Below are 15,160 nucleotides of genomic sequence, written 5' to 3'. Positions count from 1 at the left end.
CATTAATATTATATATATATATTTATTATTTTTGTAAAACAAATGCATATTTATTGCATTATTATTCAACAATCTTCGTCATTACAACCTGGTCCTTAGTCCTTACAATTTGACAATTATTAAAACGTCATGGAAACTATTTACATAAATATTATATTTCATTCTTTAGCCAACAACAACAACAACAACAGCAGTAGCAGTAGCAACAACACTGTACATTAAATTCAACTCGTAAATTATCATAATGATTTATTTATTTATTATTATTAAACAAATAAAAAACTAATTCAATTGTGCGCACGATATTATAAAAAATTATTAATTCAAGTGATGAGTATAAGATTAACAAATTTATTAATTTTCATCTGTTAATTAATACAAATGTGGTTGTGTAGTTGTGTGTGTGTGACTTTTCTTTTATTTCTATATATATAATAATAATAATAATAAAAATTAAAATTAATGTTGTTATTATTATATTCTCACTACGTGCCGGCTCAATTTATTATTTATTATTTTAATTAATTTATTTATTTTCTTTGTTTTTGGCAGCTCAAATTTAAAACAAATAATAAGGCACGAAGAAAATTTATAATTTAAAATTATATAAGTATAAGTATATCTACAAAATTAAATAAAATTAAATAAAATTAAATAAAATAAATGCGTCGAGTTTAAATTGAACTACGTATGAATTTTCGTTAAAAATTATTTAATTTAATAATTATTATTCTAAATGATGACATTAATAATTATTTTCTTTTTTTTGTCTATTAAAAATTAATTTAAAAAAAAAAATTAAAAATTGATATCGAGGGCTATAATAATAATAATAATAATAATAATAATTCTATTTGCTCTATTTCAATTTGTTCCCACAATTATTTAAAATTATTATTATTATTATTATTATTTTAAAAAATTCTAACCGTATGATTAATACCACTGACACTACGTCCAACACTGGATGATTCTTCAAGTGAATCAAGATCCAATGCTGACTCAATCATTGTTGTGTCTTGGAGCAATCTGAGTCTCGATGCTGATAGTGGTGTTGTTACAGCAACTTGAGATAATTTATTATCCAAAATATTTGCAGAAGCAGAAGCAGCAGCAGCCAAAGTGGAACCAGAACCACTTGGTAAATTTAATGATTGTTTTTGTGTCAATGGTGCTATTTCATCAATGTCTATTGGTGGTATATAAAATGAAGCCATTTGCATTTCATTTGATACCAATTGACTCACGCTATTTGTTGTACTGCCTAAAAAACCAAAATACCAAAATGTCAATTAATTTATCAAATCAAAAAAACAATATAAGTATATAAATAAAACAACAATAACAACACACCTAAAATTAATAATAAACAAAAAATAAAATAAACAATTTGTTAATAATAATTAAGAAAATAATGAAATTCATGCAAATGAATAATGCAAACTTACCAAATGGCATTTGATTAAAGCCCTCGACAATGGCTCGTTTTTTTATAAACACAAAGAAATACCATTTTATTTTATTTACTTTTTTCATTATATTTTTTAAATATATATAATAAATAATTAATAACAATAATAATAATTTTGCCTAGCCAATTTATTTATTTTTTTTTTTTATTTAAAAAATATTCTTTTAATTTTAATTTTAAATAACATGAATAATTTGATTATTATAATATAATAGTATTAAATTTGTGTGTGCCTAATATATTTGATTTATTTAATTTAAATATTATATAGAATTTTTAAGAAAAAAAAAAAAAATAGACTATGAATCATTATCACTGTGTGATGATGAGCCAACAATAAATCTACGATGAATATCATCATCAACATTGTCACCACAATAAAATGAACTTTCAGCAAAAGCCATGTCATTATTAATTGGTACTGATCCAAATTTATTAACAATGCCAATAGCAGCTTGTCCAATTATTGGAATACTACCTGATCCATTATTATACAATATACGATTTGGTAAATAGTTTTTAGTAAATGGCAATTGATTGCATCTAAAATTATTGTATTTAATTGTTTGAGGTGAAAAATATTGTGGTGGTGGAGGTGGAGGAGGAAGAGGAGAAGATGATGAAGATGTTGATGGTAATCTGTGTATGTTACGATAATCATCGTGTTTAATTTGTCTAATATAATGATCATCTGAATAACCACGTGAATAATTACGCATTGTATTATGATGATGATGATGATGATGTTGATGATAATTATTATTATCAACACTAGCATACTGATTGTATATTAAATTATTATCTGAATAACGATGATAATTATCATCATGAATGTGTTGTTGTTGTTGTGGTGTTGTTGTATATTTTAGAGGATAATTGTTTTCTTGATGACAATGTGAATAAGAATAATAATTATTACTACCGCTATTATTATTAATATTATTAATATTATTATTATTATATTTAATTGTATCACTGTCATAACGATTTAGGCCATAATTAACAAGTGGACCAGGTTGTATTTTATCAGACTGAGCACAACGTCGCATTGGATATTTTGGAATGTATACATTGTTTGTATATTCACGATAATATTTTGGTGTTTCATTTAATTTTTTATCAATATTATTAATTGAATAATCAGGAAACTCACCGTTTATGGATTCAATATGTTGTGGTGAACGTTGACCAGATACAAGATTATTCATTGAGCCCATTAAATCGTTGTTGTCACCTTGTGATGATGGTCTTATTGGTGGTAATGATGGTGGTAATTCAAATCCATTTGATTGTGGTTGATTGACTTTAACACTACCATATGCTTTATTATTTGCAATGACATATTCATCAGCACTTCTTTCTTGTTCGGCTCGATAATCTGGTGTTACAATACCTCTACGATCTAAAAATAAATAAATGAAACATTAATAAATAAATAGCTAAGGAAAAGAAAGTTGATTTTTTAAATACATAATATATTAATTTACCAATTAAACTTGGTGGTGCTGGTCCACATAATACGTAAAAACAATTTTCACAAATATTTCCTTGACTGTATGGATTTAAACCTTCTCTTTTACTTGAAAATGAACCTTTTATCTTTTTTTTTTTGAGAATAAAAAAACAAACAAATTAAATTAATAAATAAATAAATACAATTAAATAAATATATTATTTAAACTTACATCTTCATTTGTTGTTTGATTGCTCGCTGTAAGATAAGTGTGAAAACCAGCAAGGCCTAATATACTCCAAATTGAGAAAAAACAAATAATTCCAACGACAACACTTCCTGGTGATTTTTTAACAGCAACCAAAAATGGATCTGTGTTTTCCGAAACTATAAAATTAAATAAATAAATAAATAAATAAATCAATTAAATTAAATTTAATGTAATATTAATGTTAACTCAATCAACTTACGCATAATTAAATGTGTCAATGAACAGGCAAATATATATACACATAAAAATGCCAAAGATACAATAAATGCATAAAAATATCTATAATTTCTTCGACCAACACAATTACCAACCCATGGGCAATGATGATCAAAACCATCTGTTGATTATTATTAATTAATATACATATATATATATACTTAAATGAAAATAGAGGGAATAATGATGTACATACCAACACAATTATCACAAAGACTACAGTGTGATGCTCTTGGTGGTCTAAATATTTTACATGTAAAACAATATTTAATTTTAACAGATTGTCCACGTACTGTTATTTCTTTAGTTCTTGGTGGTGGTCTGTGTGTAGGTGAACTGCCATCATTTGGTACTTCTATTTTTTAATCAAAAAAATTAAATAATGTAAATATTATAAATATTATAAGTTATAACTTATAATAATTACCAATTTGTTTTTCAATGTAGGCAGCTTCGTCTGGTGTTGCTCTTGGTATAACACCAGGATCACTAAAACTCGTTCTAAATAATGCTGACATGACAAATATAAAAAGAAGTCCACCAATAATTGGTATTGCATATGATATTTTTGGACCCAAATATAAACCACTGAAAATAATAAATTATTTAATTTTTTTATCATTAAAAATTAAAATGTAATAATTATAAAATATAAAATAAATATATTAATACATACTCGCAAATAAAAAATAAAGTACTTGTTCCAACAATTAAACCAACAGTTACATAAAAAACACCTGTATGTGGTGCCATCATTATTCTTCCATCAAAACAAAATCTATTTCTTCCAGGAAATAATTCCCATTTTCTCGTCACGTGTGGCATTTTTATTAAAATTTATTTATTTTTAAACTTGTTAACTTGTTAAAAATATTGTGCTTATTATCTCAGTCAAATTATTTTTATTAATTGTTATTTAATTATCTTGTTGATAACTTTTTCAACTAAATGGATTAATATTTATTTGTTTTATTTTATTTTATTTTAAAAACTTGGCTAGCTCACATGCCAAGTTATTATTTTATTATTAATATCTGGAAATTGTAAATAATTTAATTTAACGTTATTTTCAAACAAATACTAGATATATAATTTATTATTATTATTATTATTATTATTATTATTGTGATTGTGATTGTTGTTGAATAATCAACGTAACCTACATTTTATTTTTGTTTTGTATATAGTGCTTTTAATACAAATATATGTAATAATATAGGTATAGATTAGACAACAAGCACAATTAAGTTGAACAATCGTTAGCTGGTTATTATTATTATTATTATTATATTTTTATTTGATGACAATAATATATGAAAAGACTCACGATTATTAATTTGATACATATTTTTGTGTTATTTGTTGAGTATCAAATTTTTCACATTGTCGACACTCCACAATCATCATCATCATCATCATCAGCATCATCATCCTCACCACCAACATCATCAGTTAATTTATTTAAAATTTCGAATGACACAAGCATCAAAACAACTCTTTATAGATACCTATAATTATTTATAATCACAAATTGTTTTAATTTTTTTTTCTCCCTGTATTTGTTGGATTACATCAACAACAATAACAACAATTAATTAATTAATTATTAACAAATAATTACCTGTAGAATGTAAAGACAACAACAACAACAATACCATATTTATTCAACTCAACTTTATGTAATTTTTGTTTTGTTATTTTATTTTAATGATTTTTCTTTCTATTATCTAAATAATTTAAAAAATCTATTGAGTTGGGTATTTACAGGTATTTAATATTTATAATGTTAAAAGCACCACCATGTGAATGAACTTTTCAAAAAATTTAATAATAAAAAAACATAAAATTAAACTAAATGCGTACACACACTTTGTTGATAAAAATAAATTTATTGAATAGATAAAACGACAACTTGATTATTGATGAGTTTTGATGACAATTGACAATAATAAATTATTATTATTTACACACTTTTTTTTTTTTTTAATAATATAATTTATTAACAACTGATGTGTAGAATGTAGATGTGTGTGTGCGTGTATTGAAGAGGACGGAATATATCAGTGCTATCATCTTTCGGTTTTGATATTCAACTATTATAATACTTTTTTGATCACGTGATTCTTTTTGAAAAATATATAAATTTGTAATTTATAAATAAAAAATTTATCCAATTCATCAAATACATTATGTTGGAATTTCAATAAAAAATCATCAAAGATAATTCAATTATTGGAATCTCAAAAAAATATAAATTTTAATGATTGAAAAAAAAGCGGGAAAATTTCAACAACAATATGTATATTATTATGTATTATGTACCAATAAATAATCATTAATCATGATGCATACATATAAATAAGATGGGGTGCCAGCATGCAAACAGCATTAAAACCATAAAAACGATTAAAACATGCTGGTAAAGAATAAATTTTAAATAAAATAAATATAATATACCAGCATACAAAGCTTGTGTGTTTTCAAAGAGGTAAAGAGAGATTATTATTACTATTACTCAAGAGAGAAACCACATCGTGTAGTTTTATTTATAATATAATGTAATAAAGGATATTATATATAAATTATGTCGAGTACGCTATAAAATTTTTGTAAGACGACCAAAAAAATAAAAAAAATAAAAAGAGGGTTTGATATAAAGAAAAAAGTGTCAGTTGGCATGTAGAGATGTATGTATGCAAGAGGGGGTTGAAATGTGTATGTATATTGTATATATATAATACATATAATAGTATAAAGAGAAAATATATATAACATAAAAAAAAGTTGCGATCGATAGGATAAATGAATGCGTGCGATGCGATTGGTGCTAGCTGGGTCGAAAATCGATATGCGAACATATTTAATACCAAGAAAGACCAACAATACAAACGATGAAAAGCTAAATGAAGGGGGGCTGCTGCTGTTGCTGCTGCGTCTCTTTATCATTATGTTATATATATGTATAAGCTAAAATTCGCGCACACACACACATGATAAATAAAAGTATATAAAGAGAAAGAGTGGAAGAGAGAAAGAGATAATAGAGCAAAGACCGAAATATCGATTTTTAGGCCCCTACATGACAGCGGTTCGATGCTGGTCATATCTGCCCCGTGCCCCGTTCGCAATAAAGCGCCTTTCAAAACACTAACGCGTGAATCTAAATCACAACGTTAAAAAGTTGAAATTATATATCTTTATTTAATTCATTTATTATAAAAATAAATAAATAAATAAATATATTTTGTGATGAATAAATAAAAAATACATATATAGTGCATGTGAATAAATGAAAAATATCGCTTAATTGCGTTATAATTTTGATTGTGTTTTATTTATTTTATAAATAACAGTGTTTTGCAAAAGGATATCATCATACTGGAATAATATTAATAATAATAATAATAATAATGTCATCAGGTAATTAATTAATTAATTAATTAAATTAAATTAAATTGATATTTATATTTTTGGATTATTTATTTTTTTAAATATTTCAATATTTTGAATATATACCTATATTTGCGAAGATATTAATAAATATAATATAAATTAATATTATTTAAAATAAATTCAATTGTACACAGTGTGCATGTAGTGAGATTGACCCAATAATCAATAATTGTATTTTTCATTATATCAATACCTATATATATTTATTATTATATAAATGATTAAATAAAAAACGTCGTAATTATCATCATCATCAATCGATCAGATTGTTTAAAACAATGAACATGTATCGAATAGTAATGGCCTCTCTTTTTTTCTCCCTTGTGAGAGTTGTGAATAACCACCCCATTACCCTTCTTTCGGCATCCACAACGATCAACCGTCTCTTTCTCTCACTCAAATTCACCGATCGATAATTCCCGGCATTTATTATATTATTATTATTATCATTATTGTGATATTTAATTTAATTTTTTTTTTTCATCTTGTTGTTTAATAATTAAATTTACAATAATAATGGATTTTTAATTTTCAATTTTTAAAAATATATAGAAAAAATGGCATTAGCAACATCTGAAAATTATCAATTAAAATGGCATAGTTATGGTGCTCATCTTCATAGTTCAGTTGCAACACTGTTGCACTCTGAATCATTTGCTGATGTATTATTAGCAACATCATGTGGACGTCATGTCGCTGCTCATCGTTTTGTTCTTGCAGCATGTTCATCATATTTAAGTCATATATTTCAAACTTGTCATTTTGGTGCAAATACAAATGCTCCAATTATTGTAGTTTTACCAACTGAAATTGGATATCGTACATTGAAAATATTAATTCAATACATGTACAGTGGTGAAGCAACAGTTACAAATGATCAATTAGAAGGTGTACTTAAAGCTGGTGATATACTACGTGTTCGTGGATTATGGAGATCAAATTCATCATCATCATCTTCATCATCATCAACAACATCAGCAAGTAAAAAAGAAAATATACAATCAAATAATCAAAAAGTTGATCGTGATAAACAGCCAATACCAGGTGGCATACAAAAAATTAAACTTGTACAACCAACAAGTGATAAAACTGTTGATACAACAATACCATCAATACCACCTCTAGTACCATCATCATCATTATCATCATCATCATCATCATCAGCAGCAGCAGCATCAACATCATCCACAACATCCACATCAACAACAACAATATTACCAGCAGCAACAGCAGGCACAACAACAACGACAACAACAACAACAGCCACAACAACAGCATCAGCAGCAATTAATGCAGTTAAACTTGTTATACAACCAACTGTACAACCATTAAAAATATTACAAAAAGATAAAGATAAAGATAAAATAAACAATGATAAAAATTCAAATTCTTCTGAAAAAAAAACAACAGTTATAACAAATACTGAAATGGCAAAAAAAACAATTGTCGAAAATAATAAAATAACTGATGAAAATAAAAATAAAGAAAATCTCGAGTCAAATAGTAAAAAAAGAAGAAATACAAGTACAAGTGAAGCAGAATCAAATAAATCATGTAAAAGTGATGCTGATGATAACAATGTAAGTTTTCATATTAAAATGAATTTTAATTTGAAATTTAATATTAATTTATATTTTTTAGTCTGAACTCAATTTGGAATTGCTAGTTAAAGATGAGCCAATTGATTGGGAAGATTCAATGGATCCAGCAGAATCATTAACAATTGATCATGATATTGATATTAAACCAGTATGTACTTGATTGTTGTTATAAAATTTAATTATCATCAAATAAATTTAAATTATAATTTAATTTTCTATTTTGTTTAGGAAATAATTCACAGTGCAGAGGAGGATGATGCTGATATGGATGAAGAAGAATATACACCATTGACTTGTGATTTATGTAGTCAAACATTTAATCGACCATCTGATTGGGTCAGACATATTGAATTTACTCATGCTGATATGACTGAAAATAAAAGAAAAAAACGAAAAGTAAGAAAAAATATTATTAAATAAAAAAATTAAATTTAAATTAAATTATAAATAATTTTACAGGATGATGATGATAGTAAAGATTTTCCACCATTAAAATGTGATTTATGTGGTAATCAATTTCCAACACCACAAGAATGGGTACGTCATATACAAACAGAACATACCGAAGAACAATTGGCACTTATGAATAATTCAGCACCACCAAAACCAAAACGTGTACATAATCATCAAAAATTGTGTAATATTTGTCAAAAAGTATTTCCAAGTCATGCATCAATGGTGATACATCAACGAACACATACTGGTGAAAAACCATTCCTATGTTCTTATTGTAAAAAAGGTTTCAATGTTAAAAGTAATTTACTGAGGCATTTACGAACACTTCATGATAAATTTGTACATCCAAGTTTATATGGCAGCAATGGAAAACAAAATGCTTAAATTATATAATCATCTATCAAGACTAAATCATCACAAATTATTATGAAATACTTTAAAGCTCAATAGTGCGTTGCAGTAATTGCAAATTTTTAAAATTAAAAAAATTGGTTTTTAAAATATCATTAATTAAAAAACTTTTGTACTCTGGTTAAGTACGATATATTCATGATTATATTTATTAAAACAACCAAGAGTTTTTCAAAGTAAAGAGACGTTGAAAAACCATTGCCAAAGTTAAAAAAATATTCCATGTATAATATAATATAATTTCGACAGTAATTCAATAATAATAAAATCCATGAAATTATTTTCTTTTAAAATTATTAAATCTTGCGAATAATAATAATAATAATAATTGTATAAAATATTTCGTATTTTTTCTTGAACCATTTGAAAAAAAAAAAAAAAGTATTTAGCTAAGGATTAAATTAGAATAAATAATTTAATAAATTGGAGTAAGTTTAAATTTAAATTACTTTTAGACTATTAATGGATAGTCCAAAAAATAATATTAATATTTATCTCAGCCCATAAGTTAATTATGTATTTTTATATTAAAGTAGATTATTAATATAGCTATATATATTATGTATATTAATTGTGAGGAGATATGACAGTCGAAATATTTGAAAAAAAAAAAAAACTCGAAATCAGATAGGATATAATAAACAAGTTGTATCCAAGATTTTCTTTTTCTTTTTTTCTCGAAAAATAGTCACAGGCGATGAAAAAAAAAAAAAAATAAAGACGAGTGTCAATGATATTATGTTACTCAGTCTCTCTTTATCTCGTTCTCGCACTGTGACGAGCCAAATACTTATAAATGTAAAATTTAAATAAAAAATAATATTGTCTTCAAAAACATAAACTACAATAATAATAATGATTATTATTTTTTTATTTATCTTAATTGTGTGTTTTTTTTATTGACAAGGCACTTGATGAAATTTAGAAGAAAAAAAAACCATCATTTACTTAATTTAAATAATTTACAATAGAAAAACAAAAAAAAGTAAGTAAGTAAATTGTTAACTTGTTGAATAATGCAATTTGCAATTTGACAATTGGTTTGTTGTATTTTATTATTACTTAATTGATGATAATGATAATGATAATGATGATGTGTGTTTACGCATCTTCTTCTTCATCTTCAATCTTGGGAGCAAGATAATATTTAATATGGCCAATTTCACCAATGTTAAATTCACAAACAAGTGGTACATCATTTGAAAGTGATAATTGTACTTGTTCACATAGTGGTGTTGCTTTTATAAAAAAGTTCAAGTAACGACATGAAAATGATAGCTTAACTGATTCTTGCATTTCAATTGTTACTGAATCAGATTCACCAGAATCAGCTGTTTGTGCCAATTTAACATTTGCTAAAAAATTAAATATACAAATTAATAATTAAATTTACAAAACGTCTTAATCAAATAACAATAATATAAATATATTATTACCAGTTCCAGTATCTCCAGCAGCTGAAAATTTAATTCCTTCCTTGGTACATGCAATTGTTATATTTTCACCAAATTGTGAAAGATCACGAACAATTCTGGCAAATTCTTGTGATGGCATTTTAACAACACAAGAATATACAGTTTCCTATTAATCAATCAATCAATTAATTAATTAATTAATCAAGCATAATAAATAAAATCAAGATAAGATAAATAAATAATAAAAAAATATAAATTACTGGAATTCCAAGATGTTCTTGGTCCATGTTGATGAGTTTCATTTCATATTGTGCTTGTACATCTTTTCCAGGTGTGTCAAACATAAATTCAATTGTATCTGGATTATCAACAGCTCTCATTGTGACTGTGTCATTTGTTGTTGCACATTTTAAAATTTTTGACATGCTATAAATTAATATTTATTATTATTATGACAATATTTAAAGGCAAACATAACCTAGGCATTAAATTCAATAAAAAAAAGTAAAAAATCTTACACAGCAATACTCATGCCCATTGAGAGATTTCTGTCACATCTGTACTTGTCAAATCCATCACTACGTAAATTCATTGATACCAAGGATACGTGAGCATTGTCCATGGCCTGAACCTGGATACCAGAATCAGTGCATTCAAATGTTGCCTCAGTCAAAAGATCCTTGATGGCATCAAGAACCTTTTTCAAGATTGCACTTTGTGTCAAACGTGCTTCAAACATTTTTAACTATTTTATTTGTTTAAATAATTTAAGATTCACTATATAATTGTTGCAATTAAACAACAATGAGGACAATATTAATGACAAATCAACACCTGCTTTATCAAGTAATATGTTGAACAATGTTGAACAACGGAACGACGCAACAGCCGGCTTGGTTCTTTTCTTTTTTTTTTTTTCCTCCTTCTCTCTCTCTCTCTTTTCATTTTCTCTCCTACTTTTTTGTGTATTTCTCCCGCCTTTTTCCCCGCCATCTTTTTATTTATAGATGTCACTCTATGATATTTTAAATGGCGCCTGTTATTTAAATGAAAAATAATCAAATAATTCATACGTCGACATATCATATTGTTGTTAATAATAATTATTGAAAAATGGCTAAAAATGTTTTTTTTTTTCTCTATTAAATGTCCAGACAGCCAAAATTAATTAATAGCAAAAATAATAATGTGTGTTTAATTACAATTATTGATTAATAATAAAATAAGCATTAGAAAAAGTTTGATTAAATAGAAATAAAAAATAATTTGTTATTTTAATAAAAAAAATTGTAGTGTTATTGTGCACATAATATAAATCGCAATTGATTAATTAATTAATTACAAGACATGGTAATTTCACATGATTAGTTACAGCAGAAATATTATTATTAAGATTAATTTTAAAAAGATCAAATTATACAATTATTTGTCGATAATATTTACATATAATGAATTTTTTTTCTCATTGATAGTATTTGTGGAAGTCCTTGTTGAAAGTTATTCATAATAAAATCATAATAAAATTGATTGAAATAATTTATATTTAGCTCAAATCACCAATGTTTTCCAGTTCATCAAACATGTGATCAAGATTCTGTGTAAAAAAATACCAATCACAATATTAATAATTATAATTGACAATTTTAAATTTAAATATTTTATATATGTAAATGTACTTACATCAGGAGAATTTTTATTTTCATCATTATTTTGATGATTTTGTATGGCACTATTGTCAAGTAAATTATCATTATCATCATCCTCGTTAGCATCATCATTATCATCATTATTATCATCATCATCATCATCATCATCATCAATTTCATCATTTGTATCATCCAGCTCATCTGGAATTTCAATTTCATCATCTGAATCATCGTCATTCATTGATAAATATAATTCATCATCAAGTATATCAACTGGTTCTTCTTTGATTGTCGTTATCATTGTCAATTGATCAATATCACTTGGAATATCAATGACACTATCGTTAACAACTTGATCATTTGTCAATATCTGAAATTAAAATAAATTTATTTATTCATACCAACAATAATAACAATAAATATGATAAAAGTAATTTGACTTACTTGTTGATTATCAGATGATGAAACAATTTGAATTTGTTTATTATTAATAATTGATGATTCATTGTTTAATAATTGAATTTGATTATCAATTACATTTGTTTTACCATTGCATAATGAAATATTATTATCATCAGTTTCTTTTTTAATGACATCATCTGGATCAATTTTAACTTTTTTATTGATATTTTTAGTTGTTTCATTTTGTTGTGATGGTGTTTTACTTTTTTTATCACGTCTAAATCTGACAATGGTACTTCTTGTGTCCCACATGAGATCTTGTGATTTTTTATAAACAGCAATGGACTCTTCAACAGTTGGATATCTCACAAATGCATAACGTGTATTACGCATTTTTTGTGCATAGCCAACATCAACACGTGTTGCTGTTGGAAATTTACTTTTTAATTCATTGACATTAACTGATTCTGGCAAATTACCAACATACAATGTATATGGATCAATGATTTCTGGTCGTAAATCTTCTTCTTCTTTTTTTAATGCTTTTCTTTCAACTTTTAAATAACCAACACCAAATTTAATTTTTTCAAGTTCTTCAATAGCCTCATCAATATTAACATTTTCACCCATTTGTACAAAACAATAACGTGGTCCACTTGGACTTTGAAAATGTATATTTTGTATACCATTATGAAATTTACGTACAACATCTTTATTTAAATCTGGATCTGGAAATTTAATAATTAAACTTTGTGCTCTTACACGTTGATTATAATCTCTCTCAATGGCTAATGCTGTTTCAGCATCTTTTAAATTCCAAGGTCTACTTGGATAATTTTGTGACATTGGTTTTCTTTGTTTTGTTTTTTTACTATTAACTGATATTTCTGATACTATTTTAATATCTTCACGCTCACAAGAATCTTTTTTATTATTACTACTATTATTATTATTATTATGTTGTTCAGATGGGGTAGCTGTTGTTGATGCATTTGAATTTTCACCAATTTGATTACTATTATTACTATTATTGTTGTTGTTATTATAATTATTCATTCTTTGCCATTCAATATTCTGTTGTTGTTGTTGCTGCTGCTGCTGTTGATGAAGTTGTAATACTTGACCACTGAAATAAGAATTTGCATGTTGTTGTTGTTGTTGTTGCTGCTGTTGTTGTTGCTGTGATGGTAATTGTGGTTGTGGTGATGAAGATGACAATGATTGACGACGATTTTTATTACGATTAAAATTATTAATACTTCTTTGTGGATAAATAACATTAATATTATGTTGATTATTGAATCTGTTGTTACGTCTATTAAATTTAGCACGATTAACAGCTTGTTGTTGTAAATGTTGTTGTTGTTGTTGTTGTTGCATATTATTAACAGCTGATTGTGATGATAATACTGTTGTTTGTGGTGCCATCCATTGCCATGTTGGTTGAGCATGTGACCATGTTTGTATTTGTGTTACCTGTGGTAATTGTGGTAACTGTGGTAATTGTACTGTTGTTGAAAATACATGTGGTAATGGTGGAAGTGAACCTGGTAATGGTGGTGGTGGCATTGGTGGTAATGGTGGTTGACCAGGTAATGGCTGATTAACACTTATTGTATTTGTATTTGAATTTGAATTATTATAATTATTGTAAGTATAATTTGTTGAATCTTTATTATTAAATGGTGATGATGATGATGATGTTGTTCTTTTGGCACTTGAATTATCTTCTGTTGTCTGTAAATGAATGATTTAATTTCTACATTATTTTTTAATGTTAACTTTGTAATTCAAATAGACAGTTAGACACAGGGATTAAAAAAACATTTTGGAGCATCAAGTATTATTATATATTAAATGCAACAATTATTACAAATAATATTACCATATTTCGATTCATCATGTCTGAGCAGCGTATTGTTTATTTATCCTCTGTGTTATTATGTCACAATTTAATTAACTATTAACTATACTAAAACTAAACATTCATTATTGTTATCGCTGTAATTATTATTATTATTATTTAAATGTTTAAAACTCATAAAAGATTATAAGTTTTGGCTTGCATATCGCTATTGTTGATATAATTATTGCTATTATTATTGTTATTATGTAAACAAACTGTCTGGTACATATGAAGAAAAAGAACAAGAGAGAAAGAGAGAGTAATTGTCACAGTGATGCCAACCAACCCCCAAGTTTAAAAATATATAGCATATATAGGATTTTGATGATTATGGATTTTTGTGGATTTTTGCGGGATGAATAAAAGCATCTCCTCATGATTTCCAATGATTTCTATCACAAAAAAAAATAAAAAATTATTCTCACCTAGTGCACTAAAAAAAAAAAGAGGGATAAATAA

At 25.6% G+C, this 15,160-nt stretch overlaps 3 protein-coding genes across 5 annotated transcripts; 1 reads left to right on the top strand and 2 right to left on the bottom strand.

Annotated features, from left to right (window-relative positions):
- Window positions 1-2: 2 nt before the first annotated feature.
- Window positions 3-5,424, bottom strand: LOC122856014 (palmitoyltransferase ZDHHC9-like). Its single transcript, XM_044157765.1, has 10 exons — window positions 5,033-5,424; window positions 4,739-4,919; window positions 4,088-4,445; window positions 3,839-3,999; window positions 3,608-3,766; window positions 3,395-3,532; window positions 3,157-3,311; window positions 2,959-3,070; window positions 2,625-2,873; window positions 3-1,264 (listed from the first exon to the last, which is right to left on the bottom strand). The coding sequence occupies exons 3-10, from the start codon at window positions 4,234-4,236 to the stop codon at window positions 915-917; spliced, it is 1,473 nt and encodes a 490-aa protein (XP_044013700.1). The 5' UTR covers window positions 4,237-4,445; window positions 4,739-4,919; window positions 5,033-5,424; the 3' UTR covers window positions 3-914.
- A 454-nt stretch (window positions 5,425-5,878) lies between these two features.
- On the top strand, window positions 5,879-10,169 carry LOC122856007 (uncharacterized protein DDB_G0284459-like). 2 transcript variants are annotated; one of them, XM_044157757.1, is made up of 5 exons: window positions 5,879-5,899; window positions 7,417-8,444; window positions 8,506-8,613; window positions 8,694-8,861; window positions 8,925-10,168. In XM_044157757.1, the coding sequence occupies exons 2-5, from the start codon at window positions 7,422-7,424 to the stop codon at window positions 9,303-9,305; spliced, it is 1,680 nt and encodes a 559-aa protein (XP_044013692.1). In that variant the 5' UTR covers window positions 5,879-5,899; window positions 7,417-7,421; the 3' UTR covers window positions 9,306-10,168. The 2 variants fall into 2 exon arrangements, with proteins under 2 accessions (XP_044013692.1, XP_044013691.1); XM_044157756.1 differs by lacking the exon at window positions 5,879-5,899 and adding an exon at window positions 6,330-6,831 and having other exon boundaries at window positions 8,925-10,169.
- A 58-nt stretch (window positions 10,170-10,227) lies between these two features.
- Window positions 10,228-14,952, bottom strand: LOC122856006 (proliferating cell nuclear antigen). Of its 2 annotated transcripts, none has more exons than XM_044157755.1 (5): window positions 12,191-12,281; window positions 11,266-11,783; window positions 11,008-11,173; window positions 10,769-10,913; window positions 10,228-10,687 (listed from the first exon to the last, which is right to left on the bottom strand). In XM_044157755.1, exons 2-5 carry the CDS (start codon window positions 11,484-11,486, stop codon window positions 10,434-10,436), a joined length of 786 nt encoding a protein of 261 aa, XP_044013690.1. In that variant the 5' UTR covers window positions 11,487-11,783; window positions 12,191-12,281; the 3' UTR covers window positions 10,228-10,433. The 2 variants fall into 2 exon arrangements, with proteins under 2 accessions (XP_044013690.1, XP_044013689.1); XM_044157754.1 differs by lacking the exons at window positions 10,228-10,687; window positions 10,769-10,913; window positions 11,008-11,173 and adding exons at window positions 12,428-12,763; window positions 12,838-14,532; window positions 14,681-14,952 and having other exon boundaries at window positions 11,486-11,783; window positions 12,191-12,341.
- Between the last annotated feature and the right edge of the window lie 208 nt (window positions 14,953-15,160).

Source organism: Aphidius gifuensis, linkage group LG4, assembly GCF_014905175.1.
Source record: "Aphidius gifuensis isolate YNYX2018 linkage group LG4, ASM1490517v1, whole genome shotgun sequence".
Classification (NCBI taxonomy): Eukaryota; Metazoa; Arthropoda; class Insecta; order Hymenoptera; family Braconidae; genus Aphidius; species Aphidius gifuensis.
The sequence above is the reverse complement of the archived record's forward strand: the minus strand, read 5'-3'. Positions and strand labels throughout refer to the sequence as shown.

Bases quoted from the DNA above. Each gene is read 5' to 3' on its own strand.
- LOC122856014 (XM_044157765.1), bottom strand. From the start codon at position 4,236: ATGCCACACGTGACGAGAAAATGGGAATTATTTCCTGGAAGAAATAGA. The intron at 3,071-3,156 runs GTAAGTTTAAAT...AAAAAAAAAAAG, and splicing joins ATCAAACAACAAATGAAGAT to ATAAAAGGTTCATTTTCAAG. The intron at 1,265-2,624 runs GTGAGTTTCCTG...TTGGTTTTTTAG, and splicing joins ACATATTGAATCCATAAACG to GCAGTACAACAAATAGCGTG.
- LOC122856006 (XM_044157754.1), bottom strand. The intron at 12,764-12,837 runs GTAAGTCAAATT...TTTTAATTTCAG, and splicing joins CATCATCTGATAATCAACAA to ATATTGACAAATGATCAAGT. The intron at 12,342-12,427 runs GTAAGTACATTT...TTTTTTACACAG, and splicing joins AAAATAAAAATTCTCCTGAT to AATCTTGATCACATGTTTGA.
- LOC122856007 (XM_044157756.1), top strand. The intron at 8,614-8,693 runs GTATGTACTTGA...TATTTTGTTTAG, and splicing joins ATGATATTGATATTAAACCA to GAAATAATTCACAGTGCAGA. The intron at 8,862-8,924 runs GTAAGAAAAAAT...ATAATTTTACAG, and splicing joins ATAAAAGAAAAAAACGAAAA to GATGATGATGATAGTAAAGA.